Raw genomic sequence first — 22,605 nt, forward strand, 5'->3', positions numbered from 1 at the left:
TAAGGACCGCAACTTTCCCCCCACAGTGATCGAGAACGCCCTTGACCGCGTCTCCCGTATTTCCCGCAACACAACCCTCACACCCCGCCCCCGCCACAACCGCCCCAAGAGGATTCCCCTCGTTCTCACACACCACCCTACCAACCTCCGGATACAACGCATTATCCTCCGACACTTCCGCCATTTACAATCCGACCCCACCACCCAAGACATTTTTCCATCCCCTCCCGTCAGCTTTCCGGAGAGACCACTCTCTCCGTGACTCCCTTGTTCGCTCCACACTGCCCTCCAACCCCACCACACCCGGCACCTTCCCCTGCAACCGCAGGAAATGCTACACCTGTCCCCACACCTCCTCCCTCACCCCCATCCCAGGCCCCAAGATGACATTCCACATTAAGCAGAGGTTCACCTGCACATCTGCCAATGTGGTATACTGCATCCACTGTACCCGGTGCGGCTTCCTCTACATTGGGGAAACCAAGCGGAGGCTTGGGGACCGCTTTGCAGAACACCTCCGCTCAGTTCGCAACAAACAACTGCACCTCCCAGTCGCAAACCATTTCCACTCCCCCTCCCATTCTCTAGATGACATGTCCATCATGGGCCTCCTGCAGTGCCACAATGATGCCACCCGAAGGTTGCAGGAACAGCAACTCATATTCCGCCTGGGAACCCTGCAGCCATATGGTATCAATGTGGACTTCACCAGTTTCAAAATCTCCCCTTCCCCTACTGCATCCCTAAACCAGCCCAGTTCGTCCCCTCCCCCCACTGCACCACACAACCAGCCCAGCTCTTCCCCCCCACCCACTGCATCCCAAAACCAGTCCAACCTGTCTCTGCCTCCCTAACCGGTTCTTCCTCTCACCCATCCCTTCCTCCCACCCCAAGCCGCACCCCCAGCTACCTACTAACCTCATCCCACCTCCTTGACCTGTCCGTCTTCCCTGGACCGACCTATCCCCTCCCTACCTCCCCACCTACACTCTCTCCACCTATCTTCTTTACTCTCCATCTTTGGTCCGCCTCCCCCTCTCTCCCTATTTATTCCAGTTCCCTCTCCCCATCCCCCTCTCTGAAGAAGGGTCTAGGCCCGAAATGTCAGCTTTTGTGCTCCTGAGATGCTGCTTGGCCTGCTGTGTTCATCCAGCCTCACATTTTATTAACTTGGAATTCTCCAGCATCTGCAGTTCCCATTATCACTAAGCAAACCATTCCCTTGTTTTGATGGCCAGAGCAGCCCACCACTGCCCCCTATGGGATTCGACACACATAATCATGACTGGGCCCTAATATTCATAACCTGCCACTTACCTGGAATGAAGTTGGGTGAGGAGATTAAGATCTCATTGTCGGGCTTCATGTTCTTGATTCGTCTGGCTTCTATGGGATGGTTGAAACGAAAGTAGTTTGACTGACCCAAGCATAGAATGCAACCTGCAGTAAATGAAGCCAGAAATTTTATCAAATTTTATTCTATCTAACTTTCTGTTTTGCAGCTCCTTCTCCTTGGATATTTACATTTCCTGTTTGGTGATTCATCCTGGAAAAGCATATGATGAACAATTTGAATTGAGCCTGCACCAACAGAATGCCGAGTAAGGAGCCAGCAAGTAGCCAGGACAGTTTGAAAAAAAACTTTGTATGATAAGTTAATCATTTGGATTACAAAAACAAAGTTACTGGAAAAGCTCAGCAGGTCTGGCAGCAACCGTGAAGGAAAAAAAGTTAACATTTCAGGTCAGGTGACCCTTCCTCTGAACAGTGAAACATTAAATTAAAATTAAATTTTCCAGCAACTTTGTTTTCCTAATCCAACTTATTAACTCAAAGGAAGGGTCACAAAACCACGTTCTTTCATTCATGGCTGAAGGAGTGGTTGGGCAGGAAGGAGATGAACTATTCCTTCTCGTACGGGAAGGAGAGCCAAGAAGCACATGAGGCCAGAAGCTTTACGTTTGAGCCAGGTAATTTGGGTTGATACCAGGTAGCACAGCTTCACTCGTGGATAGTGGAGTGCTGGAATGCTCCGCCCAGAGAAACAGATATTAATATGTTCAAGACTGAGATTTTTGTGAGGTATGGACTCAAAACAATATGTAACTGGGAGGGGTAAATGAAAGGAGTAAAGTGCAATACTGCACAAGAACATCCCCGATGGCTTACCAAGCCCGTACCAACACATGGCACCTTTCTAAAACAAAAACCTGCTGCCTATACATGGTCCGTAACCCTCTATTCTCCACTTATTCATTTATCTCTCAAGATACCCTTTAAATCTTGCAATTGTTTCTGCTTCTACCACCTCATCTGGCTGCGCATTCCAGGCACTTACCACTCTGTGTAAAAAAAAATTCATCTCTCATCTCCTTTAAACTTTCTCCCTTTTACCTTAAACCTAAGTCCATTAGTAATTGATATTTCTACCCTGGGGAAAAGTACTCCAACTATCCATGTCTCTGATAAATTTCTCATTTTGAAATTGAGATCTGATTTGTATAATAGTAGAACAGACTCAAGGGGCTGAGTTACCTTTTCCTTTATAACACTTGAGGGATTGAATGTCCTCCTCTAGACCTTTCTAATGGGCTCAAAGCAGTGAATGGCCTACTGTTATCTTTATTTAACAGATTCAAGGTCTAAATGGCTTCCCCCAGTTCTTAAATAACCACAAATTCAGAGTGTCCTGCTCTGGGAGCTAAATGGACTCCTCATTCCTGTGTAACAAAGGGTGAAGCTGGATGAACACAGCAGGCCAAGCAGCATCTCAGGAGCACAAAAGCTGATGTTTCGAGCCTAGGCCCTTCAACACAGAGGGGGATGGGGAGAGGGTTCTGGAATAAATAGGGAGAGAGGGGGAGGCGGACCGAAGATGGAGAGAAAAGAAGATAGGTGGAGAGGAGAGTATAGGTGGGGAGGTAGGGAGGGGATAGGTCAGTCCAGGGAAGACGGACAGGTCAAGGAGGTGGGATGAGGTTAGTAGGTAGGAAATGGAGGTGCGGCTTGGGGTGGGAGGAAGGGATGGGTGAGAGGAAGAACAGGTTAGGGAGGCAGAGACAGACTGGGCTGGTTTTGGGATGCAGTGGGGGGAAGGGGAGATTTTGAAGCTTGTGAAGTCCACATTGATACCATTGGGCTGCAGGGTTCCCAAGCGGAATATGAGTTGCTGTTCCTGCAACCTTCGGGTGGCAGCATTGTAGCATTGCAGGAGATCCATGATGGACATGTTATCTGAGGAATGGGAGGGGGAGTTAAAATGGTTCGCGACTGGGAGGTGCAGTTGTTTATTGCGAACCGAGCAGAGGTGTTCTGCAAAGTGGTCCCCAAGCCTCCGCTTGGTTTCCCCAATGTAGAGGAAGCCACACCGGGTACAATGGATACAGTATACCACATTGGCAGATGTGCAAATGAACATCTGCTTAATATGGAAAATCACCTTGGGGCCTGGGATGAGGGTGAGGGAGGAGGTGTGCGGGCAAGTGTAGCACTTCCTGCGGTTGCAGGGGAAGGTGCCGGGTGTGGTGGGGTTGGAGGGGAGTTTGGCGTGGACAAGGGAGTCACGGAGAGAGTGGTCTCTCCGGAAGGCAGACAAGGGTGGGGATGGAAAAATGGCTTGGGTGGTGGGGTCAGATTGTAGATGGTGGAAGTGTCGGAGGATGATGCATTGTATCCGGAGGTTGGTGGGTGGTATGTGAGAACAAAGGGGGGAAGGGGGCAGTTGTGGCGGGGGCAGGGTGTGAGGGATGTGTCACTTCCTCATTCCTGTGTAATAGGTTTAAAGGAGCTGAATGGTTGCTTTGTGCTCCTGTGTAGCAAGCCCAAAAGGATGAATGGCTTCTCCTGACCCTCTTGTACGGGGCTCAAGAAAATGAATGGCCTGCTCCTGTCTCCACATAACAGGCTTGACAGGCTGAATGTCCCTCCTTTCCCTGAGTAACAGACTCTAGGGGCTGAAAAGCCTCCTCCAGTCTCAATATTTTCTAAGGAGCAGGTGGACTTTGATGACTTTGGGAGTTTGTTTCTGTTGCTAGGAACTCCCTGTCCACTTTAAGACCCAGCCCCAATGTCGCTCATTTTCTCACCAGTAAACTACTCAATCCCCATAAAAATGTAGGATTAGATCAGGCTCTGTAACGATTAGCCACCATTAAAGGTGCTCATGGCAGTAGGCAAGGAGACTAGCCCTCAGAGTTAACACTTCTGGGACACAGCCAGACCTGGAATTCTTACTCAGTCCAGCTGGCGATAAGCAACAGACTGCTAAGTATGACTGGGGTTGCAGCTTGGGGCATAGTGCCTTTGAGACCCTCCCCCACCCCCTGCAACCAAAGATCCTCCTGCCATACACAGTCTCATGTACACGATTATGTTTACCTTCTTGATCCAATTAAGTCCCAGGCTGCATAGGGTCCTGTCAGACAGATCTCCCAAAATGTTGCGACGGGGAGAGCTAATTCCTGCTGTGTTGAGGCTCAGTTGCAGAATCTGTGAGAAGTGTTTCTTCCTTGTGCCCACAGCTCTGGACATCTGGAAAGCATTCAGCTTTCTTTCGACATGCCAGATGTTCACTCATGGCTTTTGTTTGCCAACATTCCTTTTGAACTCCGGGGCTTTTTTTGGGTTTGCAGTACCATCTTCCACAATCTGTACAAAGCCACTGCAATAAGGCAGGCAAATTCCTAAGACATTCCCTTCCCTACACACTTTCCCAAGCAGAATCAGAAGGGTTGGGAATCGTGGAATCCCAGTCATCACCATATTTGGTCAGAGACAAAGAAAAACATTCCAAATGTAGCCCTGGAATGATTCCCTCCTGTAACTCTCCACTCACAATGCTGACTCTGCCTCAGAAACACCAGTCCAGCATTTGCTACTGGAATGACTGTGAGCCCAATGACTCTCACTAATATTCATTGACAACGCAGGCAGTAGGTTGTGATGGGCATTGTGATAAATTGCCCCAAGATGCTGGGTGATTAGTGTTTCTCTGACATTTTCTTGGTGGAAATGGCCTCTCCTCCATACTTCCTAACAGCAATGTTCCCTATAGGCCGCGTGCCCATACAACTGCTCCAGTGTTCCGATCAATGAAGTGTCTACACTCAAGGGCCTTGAAAGCCTGTGCAGCCACTAAGAAAATTAGAGGGAATGCTACCTGCAAGTTCAAAAAATTGCTGCAATAAACTTCCGTTGGATCTTTCAATATCATATTATCCACATTCTGTTCCTTATGTTATGGGGATAACATAAGCATTGCATATCAAGTAAAGATATCCTGCTGGAAGCAAAGCCCAAATTGCCCCGAAAACCTTTCTGTTGTGTTCAAGAAGCTTCCTACTTCTGCTTTAAAAATACACCAAGACCGTTTCAACTGCCTTTTGAGAAACAGAATTCCAAAGACTCATACCCCTTTATGAGAAACAAAATGCTGCTCATTTCTGATGATGATGTCATCATCACAAAGTTAAAACTGGTACTTAATTAATTCCCAGTATTAACATCCTGAGAGTTACCACTGACCAGGAAGTCAATTAGACTTGCCACATAAACAAAATGGCTACAAGCAGCTCATAGGCTAGGTACACGACAGAATGTAATCCTGACTTTCCTTAGGCTCTCCACCAGCTACAAGGCACAAGGAAGGAGTGTGACGGAAGAGTGTGCTCCTCAGATGCGCTTGGCCTGCTGTGTTCATCCAGCCCCACACTTTGTTATCTAGGAGTGTGACAGAATATTGCCTACTTACCTCCATGAGTGCAGTTCCAACAACACTTAACACGCTTGACATCATGTAGGACAAAGCAGCCCCCTAGTTTGGCATCACATTCTCAAGCATCCGCTGCTTCCAACAACAAAACTCAGTAGCATTAATATGTACCATCTACAAAATGCACTGCAGCAATTTGCTAAAAATCCTCAGATAGCACATTCCGAACACAACCACTTCCATCTAGAAGGACAGTGACAGCAGATACATGGAATACTATCACCTGCAAATTTCCTCCAAGCCATCCACCATCCTGACTTGGAAATATCTCACTGTTCCTTCAGTATCACTGGGTCAAAATCCTGGAATTTCCTCTCTAAAGGCACGTGCATCTACCTACACCACATGAACTTTAGCAGTTCAAGAAGGTTGCTCACCACCACGTTCTCAAGGTCAACTAAGGTCAGGCAATAAATGCTGGCCCACCATGTCCCACATGTGATTAATAAGAAAAAAGCCCTTCTTAATAACATAATTGGATCAGACAATGGTGTAGTGATAATTCCACCAGACTAGCATTCCACAGGCCTAGGCTAATGCTGTGGGGATACTGGTTCAAATCCCACCACAGCAGATAGTGGAAATTAAATTGAGTTCATAAATCAGAATTGAAAACTAGTCTTAGCAATGGTGACAATAAATCTATCATCAATTGCTGTAAAGATCTGTCACATTCACAAGTGTCCTTTTGGGAAAGAAATCTGCCATCTTTACCTGGTTTGGCCTTCATGTGACTCCAGACCCTCAGCAATGTGGTTTATCTTAACTGCCTCTGAAATGGCCTGGCAAACCACTCATTTTAAGGGTGGTTAGAAATGTGTAACAAATTCTGGCATCATCACTAATAGCCATATCCTATCACAGAACAAAATAAAATAAATAAAACTAGGGTAATGATCCTACAACCTAACTCTCAATCAAAAACAACAACTTCAAAATTGTGCTGTATTCTTCCTATAGGTGGCAAATAGTTAAGACTTCTTCCCGTCTACAGTTAAGAATAGTTTGTTTTTCTCTTGTGTCATTTGCCACATGTGGTGGACCATTAGCCTGAGGTTCCAGATGGCACATTATCTAAACTTTGCCATTCTTCACCTCCCCTTATAAAACAACAACATACAAGCTACAGTGATAAGGTCTAACACATGGAGCACTCCACAAAGTGGCATCACTCAGGCAAATTGTGGGTCCACCACATACAGCAAATGACGCAAAAAAGAAACAAATTATTCTTAATTGTAGACGCGAAGAATGCTTAACATCTACTACCAGTTGAAAGGAAACATTTGCATTTGAACAGGAGGAGTGATAATTAAATCTTAAGGATTGACACTCTCCAGAAGTACAGCTTTCAGAAACCACAGTAACAAGAGGTACGAGCAAAGGTGGCACCAACTTCTCCAAAATCAACGGTGACCCATGGTTAACTCTATCCTCACTTCTCCCAACCACCCTTCTCCTGGCTGAAGGTGCCAAGTCAAAGGTAATCTTCTTTATTCATTCAAGGGATGTTTGGACCAGCATTTAATACCCATCACTGATTGCCCTCAAGAAGGAAGTGGAGAGTTTCCCCCTTGCACTACTGCATTCCTTGGGGTAAAGGAACAGCCACAATGCTGTTAGGGGAGAGAAGTCCAGGATTTTGATCCAAAGACACTGAAGGAATGGTGATATATTTCTATTTCAGGATGGTGAGTGGCTTGGAGGAGAACTTGCAGGTGGTGGTGTTCCCATGTACCTCCTGCTCATGTTGTTCCAGATGGAAGTGGTTGAGAATTTAGAAGGTGCTGTCACAGGAGCTTTGATGAATTTCTGCAGTGCATCTTATAGACAGTACCCACTGCTGTTGTTGAAAGTCAGTGGTGGAGAGTGTGAATGCCTTTGGACAGGGTGCTAATCAAGTGAGCTGCTTTGTACTAGATGATGTCAAGCTTCTTGAGTGTTATTGGAGCTGCATTCATCTAGGCAATTGGGGAGTATTCCATCGCACTCCTGACTTGTGCCTTTTAGATGGTACAAGCTTTGAGGAGTCAGGTGGTGAGTTACTCGCTACAGGATTCCTAACCTCTGATCTGCTCCTGTAGCCACTGTGTTTCTATATCGAGTCCCGTTCAGTTTCTGGTCAATGGTAACCCCCAGGATTCATTGGAAGATTCACTGAATGTGAAGGGGAGATGGTTAGATTTTCTCTCATTGTAGATGGTCAATGACTGGCATTTGTGCAACATGAGTGCTACTTACTACTTGTCAGCCTAAGTCTGAATGTAGACACAAATGGACCATTTTAAGATGTACAGGCTTAAGTAATGGAGTGTTGTAGGAATCGGTGCTGAGGCTTAAGCTAAATGCAAACTATATTTTGGACTTTGATGAAGACACCATGCATTATACCCAGGTTTGTTGATGAGACAAAGCCAAGTGGGAATGCAAGCTACAAGAATGGCACAAAGGGACTGCAAGAGCTTAAATGAGTGAACAAAGCAAAAAAAACATAGACTACCATGCAGGCGAGTTTGAGCTGATTTACATTGATGGGAAGAATGGATACATAAATTTTAAAAGGCAAGAGGCAATTAAATCTTGGGGTACCGAGGGACCTGACAGTACTTGCACATAAATCATAAAACTAACACGCAGTTATGGCAAGCAATGCAGACAGTAAATGCCGTGTTGGTTTGTATATTAATGGGATTGGACTCTCTTCACAAATGTACAGGTTGGGGGTGAGACCACACTGCAATGCTAAATACAGATCTTGTCCCCATGTCTTGGGAATGATATACATACCCTTGAAGGGATGTAATGAAGATTCACTGGACTGATTCGTGGGATGGCATGGTTGTTTTACAAGGACTGATCGAGTAGAATGAACCTATATGTTCTTGAGTTTTGAAGAATATGGGGTAGTCGTACAAAATTCTCAACTGTGACAGGGTGGACATCAAGAGGCTGTCCACTGGAACTGGGGAGTCTAGAACTGAGGGATATGGGGAGTGAACACATCAGCAGAAATGACAAATGATTTGAAAAATAAATTAGAAGGGCACTTGAAAAGCTAAACTTGCAGGTCAGTGTGACTGACTGAATTGTTCTATGGCAAATCAAGATTAACTCAATGGGCCAAAGGGGTTCCTTTGTACAGTCAATCACTATGACTATGTACATTGATATTGCATTTAGGAATGTGCAGTCTTTGGAGAGGGAGGGGACAGTAAGAAAAGATCTTGATGAAGTTGATACACCGTACAAATTCAAATCCAGAGTTAAACAAATGTAGTCCTTACCTTCGTTTGAGTCGACACAAGAACAATGAAAATGACCTTCAATTAAGTCAATGTGAAGTCAAAGATTCAATAAACACTGTTGGAAGGTGGGGAGAGAAATTCTCATTTTCTACCCTCCCCCAGTGCACTGGTCAATATATATTCCTCAAACACTTAGTACATTGCAGATGGTTAAATTAAGTTCAGTACAGTGCCCAATGCCAAATACAGGTTCCAGTCCAACTGTATCAGAGATAATGGGAACTGCAGATGCTGGAGAATTCCAAGATAATAAAATGTGAGGCTGGATGAACACAGCAGGCCAAGCAGCATCTCAGGAGCACAAAAGCTGACGTTTCGGGCCTAGACCCTTCATCAGAGAGGGGGATGGGGAGAGGGAACTGGAATAAATAGGGATAGAGGGGGAGGCGGACCGAAGATGGAGAGTAAAGATGATAGGTGGAGAGAGTATAGGTGGGGAGGTAGGGAGGGGATAGGTCAGTCCAGGGAAGACGGACAGGTCAAGGAGGTGGGATGAGGTTAGTAGGTAGATGGGGGTGCGGCTTGGGGTGGGAGGAAGGGTTGGGTGAGAGGAAGAACCGGTTAGGGAGGCAGAGACAGGTTGGACTGGTTTTGGGATGCAGTGGGTGGGGGGGAAAGAGCTGGGCTGGTTGTGTGGTGCAGTAGGGGGAGGGGACGAACTGGGCTGGTTTAGGGATGCAGTTGGGGAAGGGGAGATTTTGAAACTGGTGAAGTCCACATTGATACCATTAGGCTGCAGGGTTCCCAGGCGGAATATGAGTTGCTGTTCCTGCAACCTTCGGGTGGCATCATTGTGGCACTGCAGGAGGCCCATGATGGACATGTCCTCTAAAGAATGGGAGGGGGAGTGGAAATGGTTTGCGACTGGGAGGTGCAGTTGTTTGTTGCGAACTGAGCGGAGGTGTTCTGCAAAGCGGTCTCGAAGCCTCCGCTTGGTTTCCCCAATGTAGAGGAAGCCACACCGGGTACAGTGGATGCAGTATACCACATTGGCAGATGTGCAAGTGAACCTCTGCTTAATGTGGAATGTCATCTTGGGGCCTGGGATAGGGGTGAAGGAGGAGGTGTGGGGGCAAGTGTAGCATTTCCTGCGGTTGCAGGGGAAGGTGCCGGGTGTGGTGGGGTTGGAGGGCAGTGTGGAGCGAACAAGGGAGTCACGGAGAGAGTGGTCTCTCTGGAAAGCAAACAGGGGTGGGGATGGAAAAATGTCTTGGGTGGTGGGGTCGGATTGTAAATGGCGGAAGTGTCGGAGGATGATGCGTTGTATCCGGAGGTTGGTAGGGTGGTGTGTGAGAATGAGGGGGATCCTCTTTGGGCGGTTATGGCTGGGGCGGGGTGTGAGGGATGTGTTGCGGGAAATACGGGAGACGCGGTCAAGGGCGTTCTCGATCACTGTGGGGGGAAAACCGCCGGATACAACGCATCATCCTCCGACACTTCCGCCATTTACAATCCGACCCCACCACCCAAGACATTTTTCCATCCCCACCCCTGTCTGCTTTCCAGAGAGACCACTCTCTCCGTGACTCCCTTGTTCGCTCCACACTGCCCTCCAACCCCACCACACCCGGCACCTTCCCCTGCAACAGCAGGAAATGCTACACTTGCCCCCACACCACCTCCTTCACCCCTATCCCAGGCCCCAAGATGACATTCCACATTAAGCATAGATTCACCTGCACATCTGCCAATGTGGTATACTGCATCCACTGTACCCGGTGTAGCTTCCTCTACATTGGGGAAACCAAGCGGAGGCTTGGAGACCGCTTTGCAGAACACCTCCGCTCAGTTCGCAACAAACAACTGCACCTCCCAGTCGCAAACCATTTCCACTCCCCCTCCCATTCTTTAGATGACATGTCCATCATGGGCCTCCTGCAGTGCCACAATGATGCCACCCGAAGGTTGCAGGAACAGCAACTCATATTCCGCCTGGGAACCCTGCAGCCTAATGGTATCAATGTGGACTTCACCAGTTTCAAAATCTCCCCTTCCCCTACTGCATCCCTAAACCAGCCCAGTTCGTCCCCTCCCCCCACTGCACCACACAACCAGCCCAGCTCTTCCCCCCTACCCACTGCATCCCAAAACCAGTCCAACCTGTCTCCGCCTCCCTAACCGGTTCTTCCTCTCACCCATCCCTTCCTCCCACCCCAAGCCGCACCCCCATCTACCTACTAACCTCATCCCACCTCCTTGACCTGTCCGTCTTCCCTGGACTGACCTATCCCCTCCCTACCTCCCCACCTATACTCTCTCCACCTATCTTCTTTACTCTCCATCTTCGGTCCGCCTCCCCCTCTCTCCCTATTTATTCCAGTTCCCTCTCCCCATCCCCCTCTCTGATGAAGGGTCTAGGCCCGAAACGTCAGCTTTTGTGCTCCTGAGATGCTGCTTGGCCTGCTGTGTTCATCCAGCCTCACATTTTATTATCCAGTCCAACTGTAGATAGCCAGAACTGCAGATGCTCGAGTCAGAGATAACAAAGTGTGGAGCTGGAGGAACACAGCAGACCAGGTAGCATCAGAGGAACAGGAAAGCTGACGTTTCAGATTGAGACCCTTCTTCAGAAATGAGAAGGGGGAGGGAGGAGGATAACTTATTCAAGGTGGGCATCCTTGGAAGAGGCTTTGCAGTAGGGTTATAAATCACTGACATAGCAAGAACTACTGATGCTGGAGTCAGAGATAACAAAGTGTGGACCTGGAGGAACATAGCAGGCCAGGCAGCATTAGAGAACAGGAAAGCTGACATAGCCCAGCCTTAGCCCGTTTGATGTGCTGACTACTTTGTTAGCTACTTTTGGGAAAGGCAACCCCACAGGTAAACTCCTGGTCACCCTCCGAGAAATCCCTGCAAACAATAAGCTAAGTGTCTACAACCGAACTGTGGAGCAACCCCACAGCTGATTTGAGGACCTCTGGGCCTTTGATCATTTAACATACTGCTGCTCATGAGAGTGTGTACAAACTGGTTGCCATGTCTCCCAGGTTACACTGACCACATTTCTAAAGCGCCTTACTGGCTGTGAAGTGCTTTGGAAATGCAAATCCTTTCTTCTTCCAACAGTTTGGCCAAGTCCTCCATTTGTAAAGACGCAAGTATTTAATGCTAGTCTCCTTACATTTGTTGAGGGTGTTAGAGTTTCAGAAAAATCACCAAGTTGAGCTGGTAGATTAACATGTCTGAGATAGACTCAGAACTAGAAATGCGTACATTAAAGGAGTATACTTATCAGGGTCGGGGTGATCTGACTGATGTTTAACATATGAAGATAACATGAAATTGTGTACTTACAATGTTCTGACTAAATAGCTTTGAAATGGTCTGGGGCGATAATCTCAAAATGTCATAGTTTAGGTTAAAATTCTTGAGGTGCTTCCATTTCCCAAGAAGAATGGGTTTCTCAAACCGATTGCCAGCCATCTCCTACATTAACAGTCTGGTTTGGCCATACCCACAGAGTATTACAGCCAGTTTTTGTCACCACACTGCAGGTGCAGGGGATATTTATCAGAACAGTTCAGGGGATGATGAAATTTAGTGACAAAGTTAGTTTGATGAAGTTGGGGCTGTTTCTTTATTTAAAGAATCCCCATGATGTGGAAACAGGTCGTTCGGCCCAACAAGTTCACACCAATCCTTCGAACAGCATCCCACCCAGACTATTCCCCTCTTCTATCTCTATAACCCTGCACTTCCCATGACTAATGCACATAACTCCCATATCCCTGAACACGATGGGTAATTTAGTATGGCCAATCTACATCTTTGCACTGTGGGAGGAAAACAGAGCACCCAGCAAAAATCCACGCAGACACAGGGAGAACAACTCCACACAGACAGTTGCCCAAGGCTGGAATCAAACTTGGTCCCTGGAGCTGTGAGGCAGCAGTGCTAACCACTAAGTCACCATGTTGTCTTGGAGCAAAGGAGATTGAAAGATTTGACAGAGGGGTAAAAGATGATGACTGGTTGGGATAGGTAAGCGCAGAAAAACTATTCCCATTAACAGATGGTAGAGGACTAGGGGAAGACTTTTTAAAAAAGCTGCTCATTTACAGAATGATGGAGTCTTTGGTCAGGTCAGCATTTATTACCTATCCCTAATTCCCCAGAGGGTGGGTAAGAGTTAAACACATTGCTGTCAGTCTAGAGTCATATGTAGGCCCCACCAGATAAGAATGGCAGATTTCCCCTTCCCTAGTGGACTAAATAGTTTTCTTTTTGAAACAACAATTGACAGTGGTCACTATTAGACCAGCTTGCTACTGTTGATGTTGATTCAATTCAAATTTCACCATCTGTCATGGTGGGATTCAAATCCACATCCCCAGAACATTAACCGGGGTATCTGAAGTTACCACTAAACAATCCTCTTTCCTATAATGTCTTTGGCAAGAAATTTAGGGGAGTTTGTGAGCAAAACCTTTGCTTATGCAGCCAGAGCCAACAACCTGAAACTCAATGCCAACCAGGCTGGTGGAAGCAGAGATGATAAATCATTTTAAAAAGAAAATTGGACAAGGTTTGGAGTCCAATAACCTTGCAGGGGTAGGAGGAGAGTAGGGCAATGGGGCTGACGGGACTGTTCTACATAGAGCCGAATGAATTCGGTGGGCTGAACAGCTAAATTTTGCCATGCTAAAGTGCCCTGTAGTATCCAGGGACATGCAGGCAATGTGAGTTAGCCAAGGTTAATGTGGGGTTGCATGGATAAGCTGGGGCGGGGGAGGGGGGGGGGGGTGCTGGTTCTCAGTGGGATGCTATTCAGAGGGTCAGTGCAGAATTGATAGGCTAAATGGCCTCTTTTGTATTGTAGGGTTTCTATGATTCTATGAATTATGTAGACTTCATTTAAATTCAGGGTGAATCTTTTCCCTGGTTGGGGAGTCTCGAACCTGGGGGACAGTCTCAGAATGCAGGGTAGACCATTTAGGACCGAGATGAGGAAACATCAAAGAGTAGTGAACTTGTGAAGTTCTCAACCACAGAAGGCTATTATGGCCAAGTCAGTGAATATATTCAAAAATGAGATAGGTAGAATTTTAGATCTTAAAGGCATCAATGTAAATGGGGTGTAAGCAGGAACACAGTATTGGAACAGTGGATTGTCAATTAAATTAAAAGAAGGAGCAGGCTTGAAGGACTAAATGGCCTACTCCTGATCCTGGTTTCTATGGTTCTATTTGACTGAGGAGTGTATGGATTGCGCTGCACAAGGCATTTTCAGTTGTGTGGGCAGGTTGCACAGACTTGCCATTGGATTTCTCTGACGCAGTGCTCACAAATCTGTAACACTCAGCAACTTTAAGTGACCTTTCAGAGCAAGGTGAGGGGGTGGACTACTCTAACTGGTCATGTGCTGACCGTCCTACAAAGGGGTTAAACCTAAAGTGATGTGATTGACAAAATTCTCTGGAAAGAAACTACCCATGAGAATGGGAGAGAAAAACGAAAGATTGGGGAAAGACAGTAACCACTGCTGTAATTACACATATATGGCAGTCAATTAGCACACAGCCAGCTCCCAAAAATGCTAATGTTTCAGGTCAGTGATTACTAGACATTTGCCCTGTCAACCCAAATAGCAAGACTTATACAATTAGAAGTAGGACCTTGGGTGGTGAGAGACCTGGGAGTTCAGGTACATAATTCTTTGAAGCTTGTGTCACATGTAGACAGGGCGGTTGAGAAGACTTGCCTTCTTTGCTCAGTCCTTTCAGTATAGGGTGAGGTTGTATAGGACATTGGTGAGGCCTCTTCTGGAGTACTGGGTCCATTTCTGGTTTCCCTGTTATAGGAAGGATATTATTAAGCTGGAGAGGGTTCAGAAAAAAATTGCCAGGATATTTCCAGGAATGGAGGGTTTGTATTATGAGGAGAGGCTGGATAGGCTGGGACATTTTTTCACTGGAGCACAGTAGGTTGAGGGTTGACCTTATAGAAGTTTATAAAATCATAAGGAGCATAGATAAAGTGAATGGTAGGTATCTTTTCCCTAGGGTGGGGGATTTCAAGACGAGGAGGCATATTTTTACAGCAAGAGGAAAAAGATTTAAAAAAGACGTGGGCAACTTTTTTTTATACAGAGTATGGTTTGTATTTGGGATGAACTGCCAGAAGAAGTGGTAGATGCAAATACAGTTACAACGTTTAAGAGACTTGTAAATACGAAATGTTTGAAGGGATACAGGCCAAGCGCAGGCAGGTGGAACCAGTTTAGTTTGGGATTATGGTCAGCATGGACTGGTTGGACCAAAGGGTCTGTTTCCATGCTGTATGACTGTATCATATCCTGTGAAAATTGGACAGTCAAAGAGAATTCCATAAGTGGGGTTTACATTTTCTTTGACAGGATTTTGAAGTAAAAGGAACGTACATTCCCGTGGGAGTATTTTTTTTTCAGGACATGATTCATGTCTATAACACCAGGCAGTTAAAGGCATGTTCTACCCACAGCAGCCCATGCTGCACAGCAAACCCTGCTGGGGTCATGAGCCAGAGTTCAGGAAGTCGTGTTTCAGGCACTGAGTGAAGGATAAATATTGAAGAAGACTAGGGAGAATCCACCTCCTGGGATGGAGAAGGGCAGGAGCTGGGCAGAGAAGCAAGGGGAGACTAGATAGAATGGATGGGGGCAACCTGGATAAAGAAGGGGGGGGGGGGAAAGAGTACCTGGGTGGAGAGGAGGTCCTGGTTTTGAGGGGTGTCGGGAGCTGGGTTGGGTAGAGGGTAGACCAAAGGGGGCCTGGGTAGAGAGGGGACATGGGTCCTCAGCAGGAGGGCTCCTGGGCAGAGAGAGGGAAGAGGGTTCTTGGTGAAAAGGGGGAGAGGGCCTAGGGGGAGGGTGTCCTGGGTGTAGACAAGGAGAAGGCCTGGAAAGGGAAAGGGGTTGCTAGCTGGGGTCTGGCTGGAGTCAGGGTGGGTGGGGGCAGGGCTGTGCCTGGTTACAGAATATTACAGCCTGTGCTGAGCTGAGGAAACCGAGATTGGGGATAGTCATCTGAGACTACGCTGTGGTCCTGGTTTTACAGGTGACCATCTGCTGCAGTGAGGAGCCTTAGTTAGACCCATTAACTTGGAACCTGCAAAGATGACAGTACTTCACAGAGAGAGAGAGAGAGAGAGAGAAACAGCGAGCCCCTCCCAGTGAAACACCTTGGTGCCAGGTGGTTACATTTATGCACACCCTCTTCGGCAGTGAGGACAGACGATTCTACACCATCTCAAAGCACAGCAGTGAGAGTATGTGGCTATAAATGATCTTCAGGTCCTGACTCTGCTAGTCTGATCCCTAGCCATCGTCGAACCAAGTTACTTGGGAGCATGTTACAATCTACACCCTTTCTCCCTCTTAACTCATCCGACCTCTCCCTGGGGTCTGAAGCTGGGGCTGACCAATGTTTAAAAAGCTCTGGGAATGCTGTCCACACCTCCTTCCCGCCAGAGAGAGGTCTCCTGCTGGTTAACGTCACTCCCCAAGTGAGACAAACAAACAAGAGCAGGCAAAATACTTACACAGTGGCTCAGCAGTCTACAGCTAGGCACACTAGGTCTGAATCACCAGAATACAAGCCTGTTTGAAAGGAAGTTCACGGCCAGCAATTCAGTCTAAAACTGTGTCCGACAGTTCCCATCCTCCTTTCAGCAGGATTTGAACAGAACCACCCCTCTTTCCCCTTCCATACTCACATACACAGACAGACCACCCTCCCAATAGCAAGCAATTCTGACCGCCACAAAACTTTCAGAGGTACATTACACTCACAGCACTCAATTAAATCTGAGCCAAGCATAAGCCTGAGTGAGTGTCCTTCTAACTATCTAAAAGCACTGACCTTTATAATCCTAGCCTGCCACAGGAGTTTGGGCAGACTGTCTGCTGTACCTTGCTATTACCTCCAGGCACTTTCAGTCTGCGAAGCAAGTCTGGAACAGGCTTGCCTCCTGCTCACGTCTCTTCCTCACCGTCACTTGGGGGAGGAGCCCCTTGAAATCCTCTCCAAATTTCTCCCGCCCTCTTCTCATCTTCGTCACAGGATTTGAAAGTGAAGAATTTCCTTCCAACAAGGAAAATCAATTCCAGTGCAGAAACAGGAGAGAGAGAGAGAGAGAGAGAGAGAGAGGAGAGGGAGAGAGAGAGAAGACTGCATTGGTTGTGAACTGTCTGCTAATGGCTCTGTCCCAGAGTGAGAGACAGAAAACCACATGTTTATCTAACCCTGTCTGCTCATCTTCAAGTGAACTCTTTTACTGTACAGGAAAGAATGTAAGGAATCCAATAATTAATAGATGCCACTATCTTTAGGTATTTTGTATTTCCCAGGAGAAAATGTGGAGTTTGCAACTCCCCAGGTTTTGTCTTAACACTGCAGACTCCTTCACAAGGCCAGCCTCCATATAAGTCCCAGCCAAGCCCCTGCCCCACTAACAGAAACAGGAATTGCTGGAAAGGCTCAGTAAGTCTGTCAGGATCTGTGGACAGAAATCAGAAGTTAATGTTTCAGGTCCAGTGACCCTCAGAACTCTTCCCCTGTCCCACTGACACCGCCTCTCCTGTCAGAAATGTAAACACCCTAAGGATGGGCTCCTCTGTGTCCAACGTGTTACTCAAGTGAAGGTTGTACTCTTGGGCACAACTGGCAGTTGATTCGCTGTTTCCACCGTGCAAGAGAGCCAGACTTGATCCATCGCAGTTTCTGACCACCACTGCATTCTTTCTCTCTCTCTCTCTCTCTCACTCACTCACTCTCCCTCTCCCTCTCTCACTATCCCGCTCTCTATCTCACTCACACACACACACACACACACACACACACACACACACACAGCGCGCACCCCTCATTGTGTTCTCTGTCTCCCACAGTACCTGGCAAACCAGTGGTGGCCAGCCACTAATTGCAAGGTTCTACAGTCACTGCACATAGGGATGGCTGGCAAGTTCACAGTTATAGGGCATTCCTCATGACAGCGTCAGCAGAGCACCACTCAGTGTCCACACACATAGATCTCAGCTTCCAATGACATGTCAGGTAACTGACAAACACTTGGATGTTGGTTTGGATCCAACACAACACATTATAGCGGGATAATAAAATGTGAGGCTGGATGAACACAGCAGGCCCAGCAGCATCTCAGGAGCACAAAAGCTGACGTTTCAGGCCAGATGCTGCTGGGTCTGCTGTGTTCATCCAGCCTCACATTTTATTATCTTGGATTCTCCAGCATCTGCAGTTCCCATTATCACATTATAGCGGGAGATGGTTTGCGAGAGAGGAGGAGAGTTCACAACCTCAAAATTCAGAGTACATTGAAATGATGTACATTGAAAGTATTCTTACACAGAGGTAATGTAGGAAAACAGCAAGGTCAAATTGCACACAGGAAGCTCCTGCAAAGGGAGAGTGACACATGATCAGTTTAGTAATGTTAATTGGAAGATAAATAATAGCTGATATACTCAGAGGAGTCCCCCACCTCTTCCTCAAATTTCTGCCACAGGATATTTTACTAGAGAGGGAAGATGGGAACTCATTTTGTCTCATTCAACAAAGATCCTCAGTCAGCACCTTTCAAACTCTCAACCACTTTGATCTGGAAGCTCAGGGACAGCGGATACACGGGAACACCACCCCCTGCAGGTTCTGTTCCAACACTCACCATCCTGACTTGGAAACATATCGCCGTCCCTTCACTGTTGCTGGGTAAAAATCCCAGAACTCCCTCCCTAAGGACATTGCAGGTCAACCCATAGCACATGGACTGCAGCGGTTCAAGAAAGCAGCTCACCACCACCACCTTCTCAAGGGGGCAACTAGGGACAGGCAATAAATGCTGGCCCAGCCAGCAACGCTCACATCCTACAACTGAATATTAAAAAGAAGCTTAAGGATGAACCCTCCAACAGTGCAGCATCGAAGTATCAGACTGGATTCAAAGTTCACAGCCCCTGAACCTTCTGACCCAGAAAGTAGTGTCACTGAGTCACGCTGCTGACAGTGTAAGCCCTGACTGAATGGGTGTGGCAAGTTCCCATCCCCAAGCACATTTGCGAATTGGTGGTGCAAGCAGAGGGTGATGGTCGAAGGGTGTTTGTGTGACTGGAAACCTGTGTCCAGCAGCATACCACATGGTTAGGTTCTGGTTCCCTTATTGTTTGTGCATACACCAATAATCTAAACATGAATATAGGAGGCATTATCAATAAGTTCTCACAAGACTCAAAGACTGGTGGCATGATAAATTGCAAGGAAGAAAACATCAGGCAGCTGGATGAATAGATGGGGTGCGCAGTAGCAAATAGAACTTAATGCTCAAGAGTGTGAGGTGACGCCTTTTGAAGAGACAAACGAGGCGAGGGCGTACTCATTGAATGGTGGGACTCTAGGATATACAGAGGATCAGAGAGACCTTGTTGTGAATGTCCATATATCCTTGGAGACAGCAGGTTCTGGGGTGGAGTGATTCAGCTATGAAGACAGATTAGATAGACTGTGTTTTCCTTTCAACAGGGAAGGTTGAAGGGGAATCTAATTGAGATGTACAAATTTCTACACTACATAGATAGGGTAGTTAGGGAGAAAACTTTCCTCTTAGTAGAACAGTCAATAACCAAGGCACAAGTTTAAGGTAAGGAGCAGGAGGTTTAGAGAAATTCAAGAAGTATTTTCTCACCCAGAAGGTGAAAGGAAGGTGGAGGCAGGAACCCTCGATTTACTTGAATACTTGGAACATCATAGTATACAAGGTTATGGGCCACGTGCCTGGAAACTGGGGTTAATATAAACAGATGTTCGATGACTGATGTGGATATGATGGGCCAAAAAGACACTTTGTTCTCTGTAAAAACTCGAGGACTCTTAAACTGACACCTCTCAACACTGGCACCATTCTGGCAAAATTCATTTTTGTTTTGAATCCAATTAACCACACATTGGGCTTTTACCTTTCTCACCAGTCTATTATGTGAGACTTTATCAAAAGCCATGTAGACTGTATCAACTGTGCAGCTCGTGTTTGACCGTTCTAGTTAACCTCCTCAACAAAAAAATTCCTTCAGGTTAATTATACATCACTTTTCCTCAACAAAGCCCTCCACTCCTGCATAATCAGTGTCTTTCCTAATGTTGTTTAATACTTTGCCTCACAAATCTTCCCAGTAATTTTCCCACCACTGAGGTTAGGCTGACTGGTCTTCCATTATACTGCTCCCACGCCTTTTTAAATAACGGCACGGTTTTATCCATTGTTTAATCCTCTTCTCTAAACATTGGTGTCAGTTATTGGATGGAATAGCAGCGGTCCAATGAAACTTTGCCATAACCTCCTTGTTCTTATTCTGGGTGCCTCGATTCATAACGCTAAGGATCCCAAATGCTTATTGACACTGTCTCAACTTCTCCTGAGATCTTGTGAATTTAAATTGCCCCCCAATCCCCTTCAAATCTATCTATTCCTGGAATGCTATTAAAATGCATGAGTACAGTGTAGGTTGAGGAGTAAAGCGTTAATTCTACCTTTACTCTGAGGACATTGGTTCAGTCAATGTTTAAAGAGCTGTGATGTGGAGACGCCAGTGTTGGACAGGGGTGGACAAGGTCAGAAATCACACAACACCAAGGGTTTATTTGAAAACATAAGTTTTCAGAGCGTAGCCTGATGCCAGATCACTTGTAGCTGGTTCAGAGATAGTAGGAACTGCAGATGCTGGAGAATCCAAGATAACAAGGTGTAGAGCTGGATGAACACAGCAGGCCGAGCAGCATCAGAGGAGCAGGAAGATTGACGTTTCGGGCCTAGACCCTTCTTCTGAAGAAGGGTCTAGGCCCGAAACGTCAGCCTTCCTGCTCGGCCTGCAGCGTTCATCCAGCTCTACACCTTATTATCACTTGTAGCTGGTACCCGAGTGTGTGCAGTTCCAGAAACATCGTCCTTTGCCATTGGTTGTGTTCAGTTATGCTCACATATCTGTAGGGAACAGCATAATGAAAAGGCCAGTCAGCTAACCTCAGTGGTGGGAAAATTACTTGGAAGAATTCTGAGGCAAAAATTAAACCACATTCAGAAAGACACTGATTGAACAAGGGCAGAGAGTTTTGTTACCATATCTGGAACACTGTCAGCAGATTCGGTCTCCTATTCTAAGGAAAGATATTATTTCCTGGGAGGCAATTCAGAGAAGAATGACCCTTGGAATGGAGGGATTGTCTTTTGATCAAAGATTAAGCAGCTTGGGACTCCACTTATTGGAGTTTAGAAGAATGAAAAGTGATCTCATTGAGACATACAGGGTTCTTTAGTGGCTTGACTGAGTAAATGCTAAGAGGATGTTTCCCCTAATGGAAGAATCTAGGACCAAAGACCAGAGTCCTTCTGTATACTTAAGGCTGTGTTTGATAGATTCATGATCAGTAGAAGAATCAATGGCTATGGGAAAGGACAGGAAAGTGAACGAGGAATATCAGAAACAAAATCAGAAATTACTGGAAAGGCTCAGCAGGTCTGGCAGCATTTGTGGAGACAAATCAGAGTTGACATTTCAGGTCCAGTGACCCTTTCTCATAATTCTTTCGGCTTTTAGGAGAAATATCAGATCAGCCATGATGCTATCGAATGGTGGAGAAGACTTGAGGGGCCAAATGGCCCACTCCTTCTCCTATTTCCAATGGTCATACGTTCTTAATGAACATGATTGATGTTCGTTCAGATGGATATGGGCTATCATCCGTCAACAACCCAGACCTGCTCATACTACACAAGCTGGGAATCACCGGAATGATCTAAACTAGAGAGAGATCACACATTGAGGGAAGACCTCAGTGAATTGATCACAAAATACAGTGGCTGCATGTATTACACCAGAATGCATGTTTCTGCACAGATGATTCCTACTCATTGTGTTTTCAAAAGAAACAAGCCTGAGATTTATTGCTGCCTGCCAGACAGGCTTTAACTCTGCAGAAATCCAACCTTGAAAAAAACAGCCATGCTTTTATGTTCCCCTCTACTTCATGGCATTTTCTCTGCAGTTCCATGTGAATCCCTGCAACAACCTTTTAAAACCACTCAGGAGGAAAATGGAGTGGTTGATTTTTGATTGTTCAGTGTTCCTGCCTTCCTTCAGGGAAGTTTTGCTGCCAGAGCTCCTGGTCACTGAATGTACTCTCCATCAGACTGACAGCTAGCACATGGGAAACTAGAGCAAAAGGAGGCCATTCAGCCCCTCAAGCCAGCCCCGACATTAAAACAGATCATAGCTGACCATCAGCCTCTACTTGATTTTCCCACACCCCTAACGCTTGATGTAACTAATATCCAGGAATTCCATGTAGGTTCAGATTTTGAAGATGACAGGTAATAGAAAAAGCTAGCTAGGAATCTGTTTGACATTGAACAACACTTTTCATATTGCTGTCATCAGGGCCATTTAGAAGAATATCAAACATAAAAGGAAACATTTTGTGTCATACCGTGCTGATTAGATGGCAAGGTGGACTGAATGGTAAAGGCTTTGTAATGGCAAATTCA

At 46.4% G+C, this 22,605-nt stretch overlaps 1 protein-coding gene across 6 annotated transcripts in view; it reads right to left on the minus strand.

The window, feature by feature from the left end:
- Positions 1 to 22,605, minus strand: part of phldb2b (pleckstrin homology-like domain, family B, member 2b) — a 158,261-nt gene that overhangs the window by 106,065 nt on the left and 29,591 nt on the right. For 5 of the 6 annotated variants that reach the window (XM_059650469.1, XM_059650467.1, XM_059650468.1 and 2 more), the window contains one exon: positions 1,318 to 1,440. In XM_059650469.1, the coding sequence (XP_059506452.1) occupies positions 1,318 to 1,440 (123 nt within the window). Of the gene's footprint in view, positions 1 to 1,317; positions 1,441 to 16,916; positions 17,027 to 22,605 lie in introns of those variants that run through there. The other variant, XM_059650472.1, reaches the window with a different exon arrangement.

This window comes from Stegostoma tigrinum, chromosome 12 (genome assembly GCF_030684315.1).
Source record: "Stegostoma tigrinum isolate sSteTig4 chromosome 12, sSteTig4.hap1, whole genome shotgun sequence".
NCBI lineage: Eukaryota > Metazoa > Chordata > Chondrichthyes > Orectolobiformes > Stegostomatidae > Stegostoma > Stegostoma tigrinum.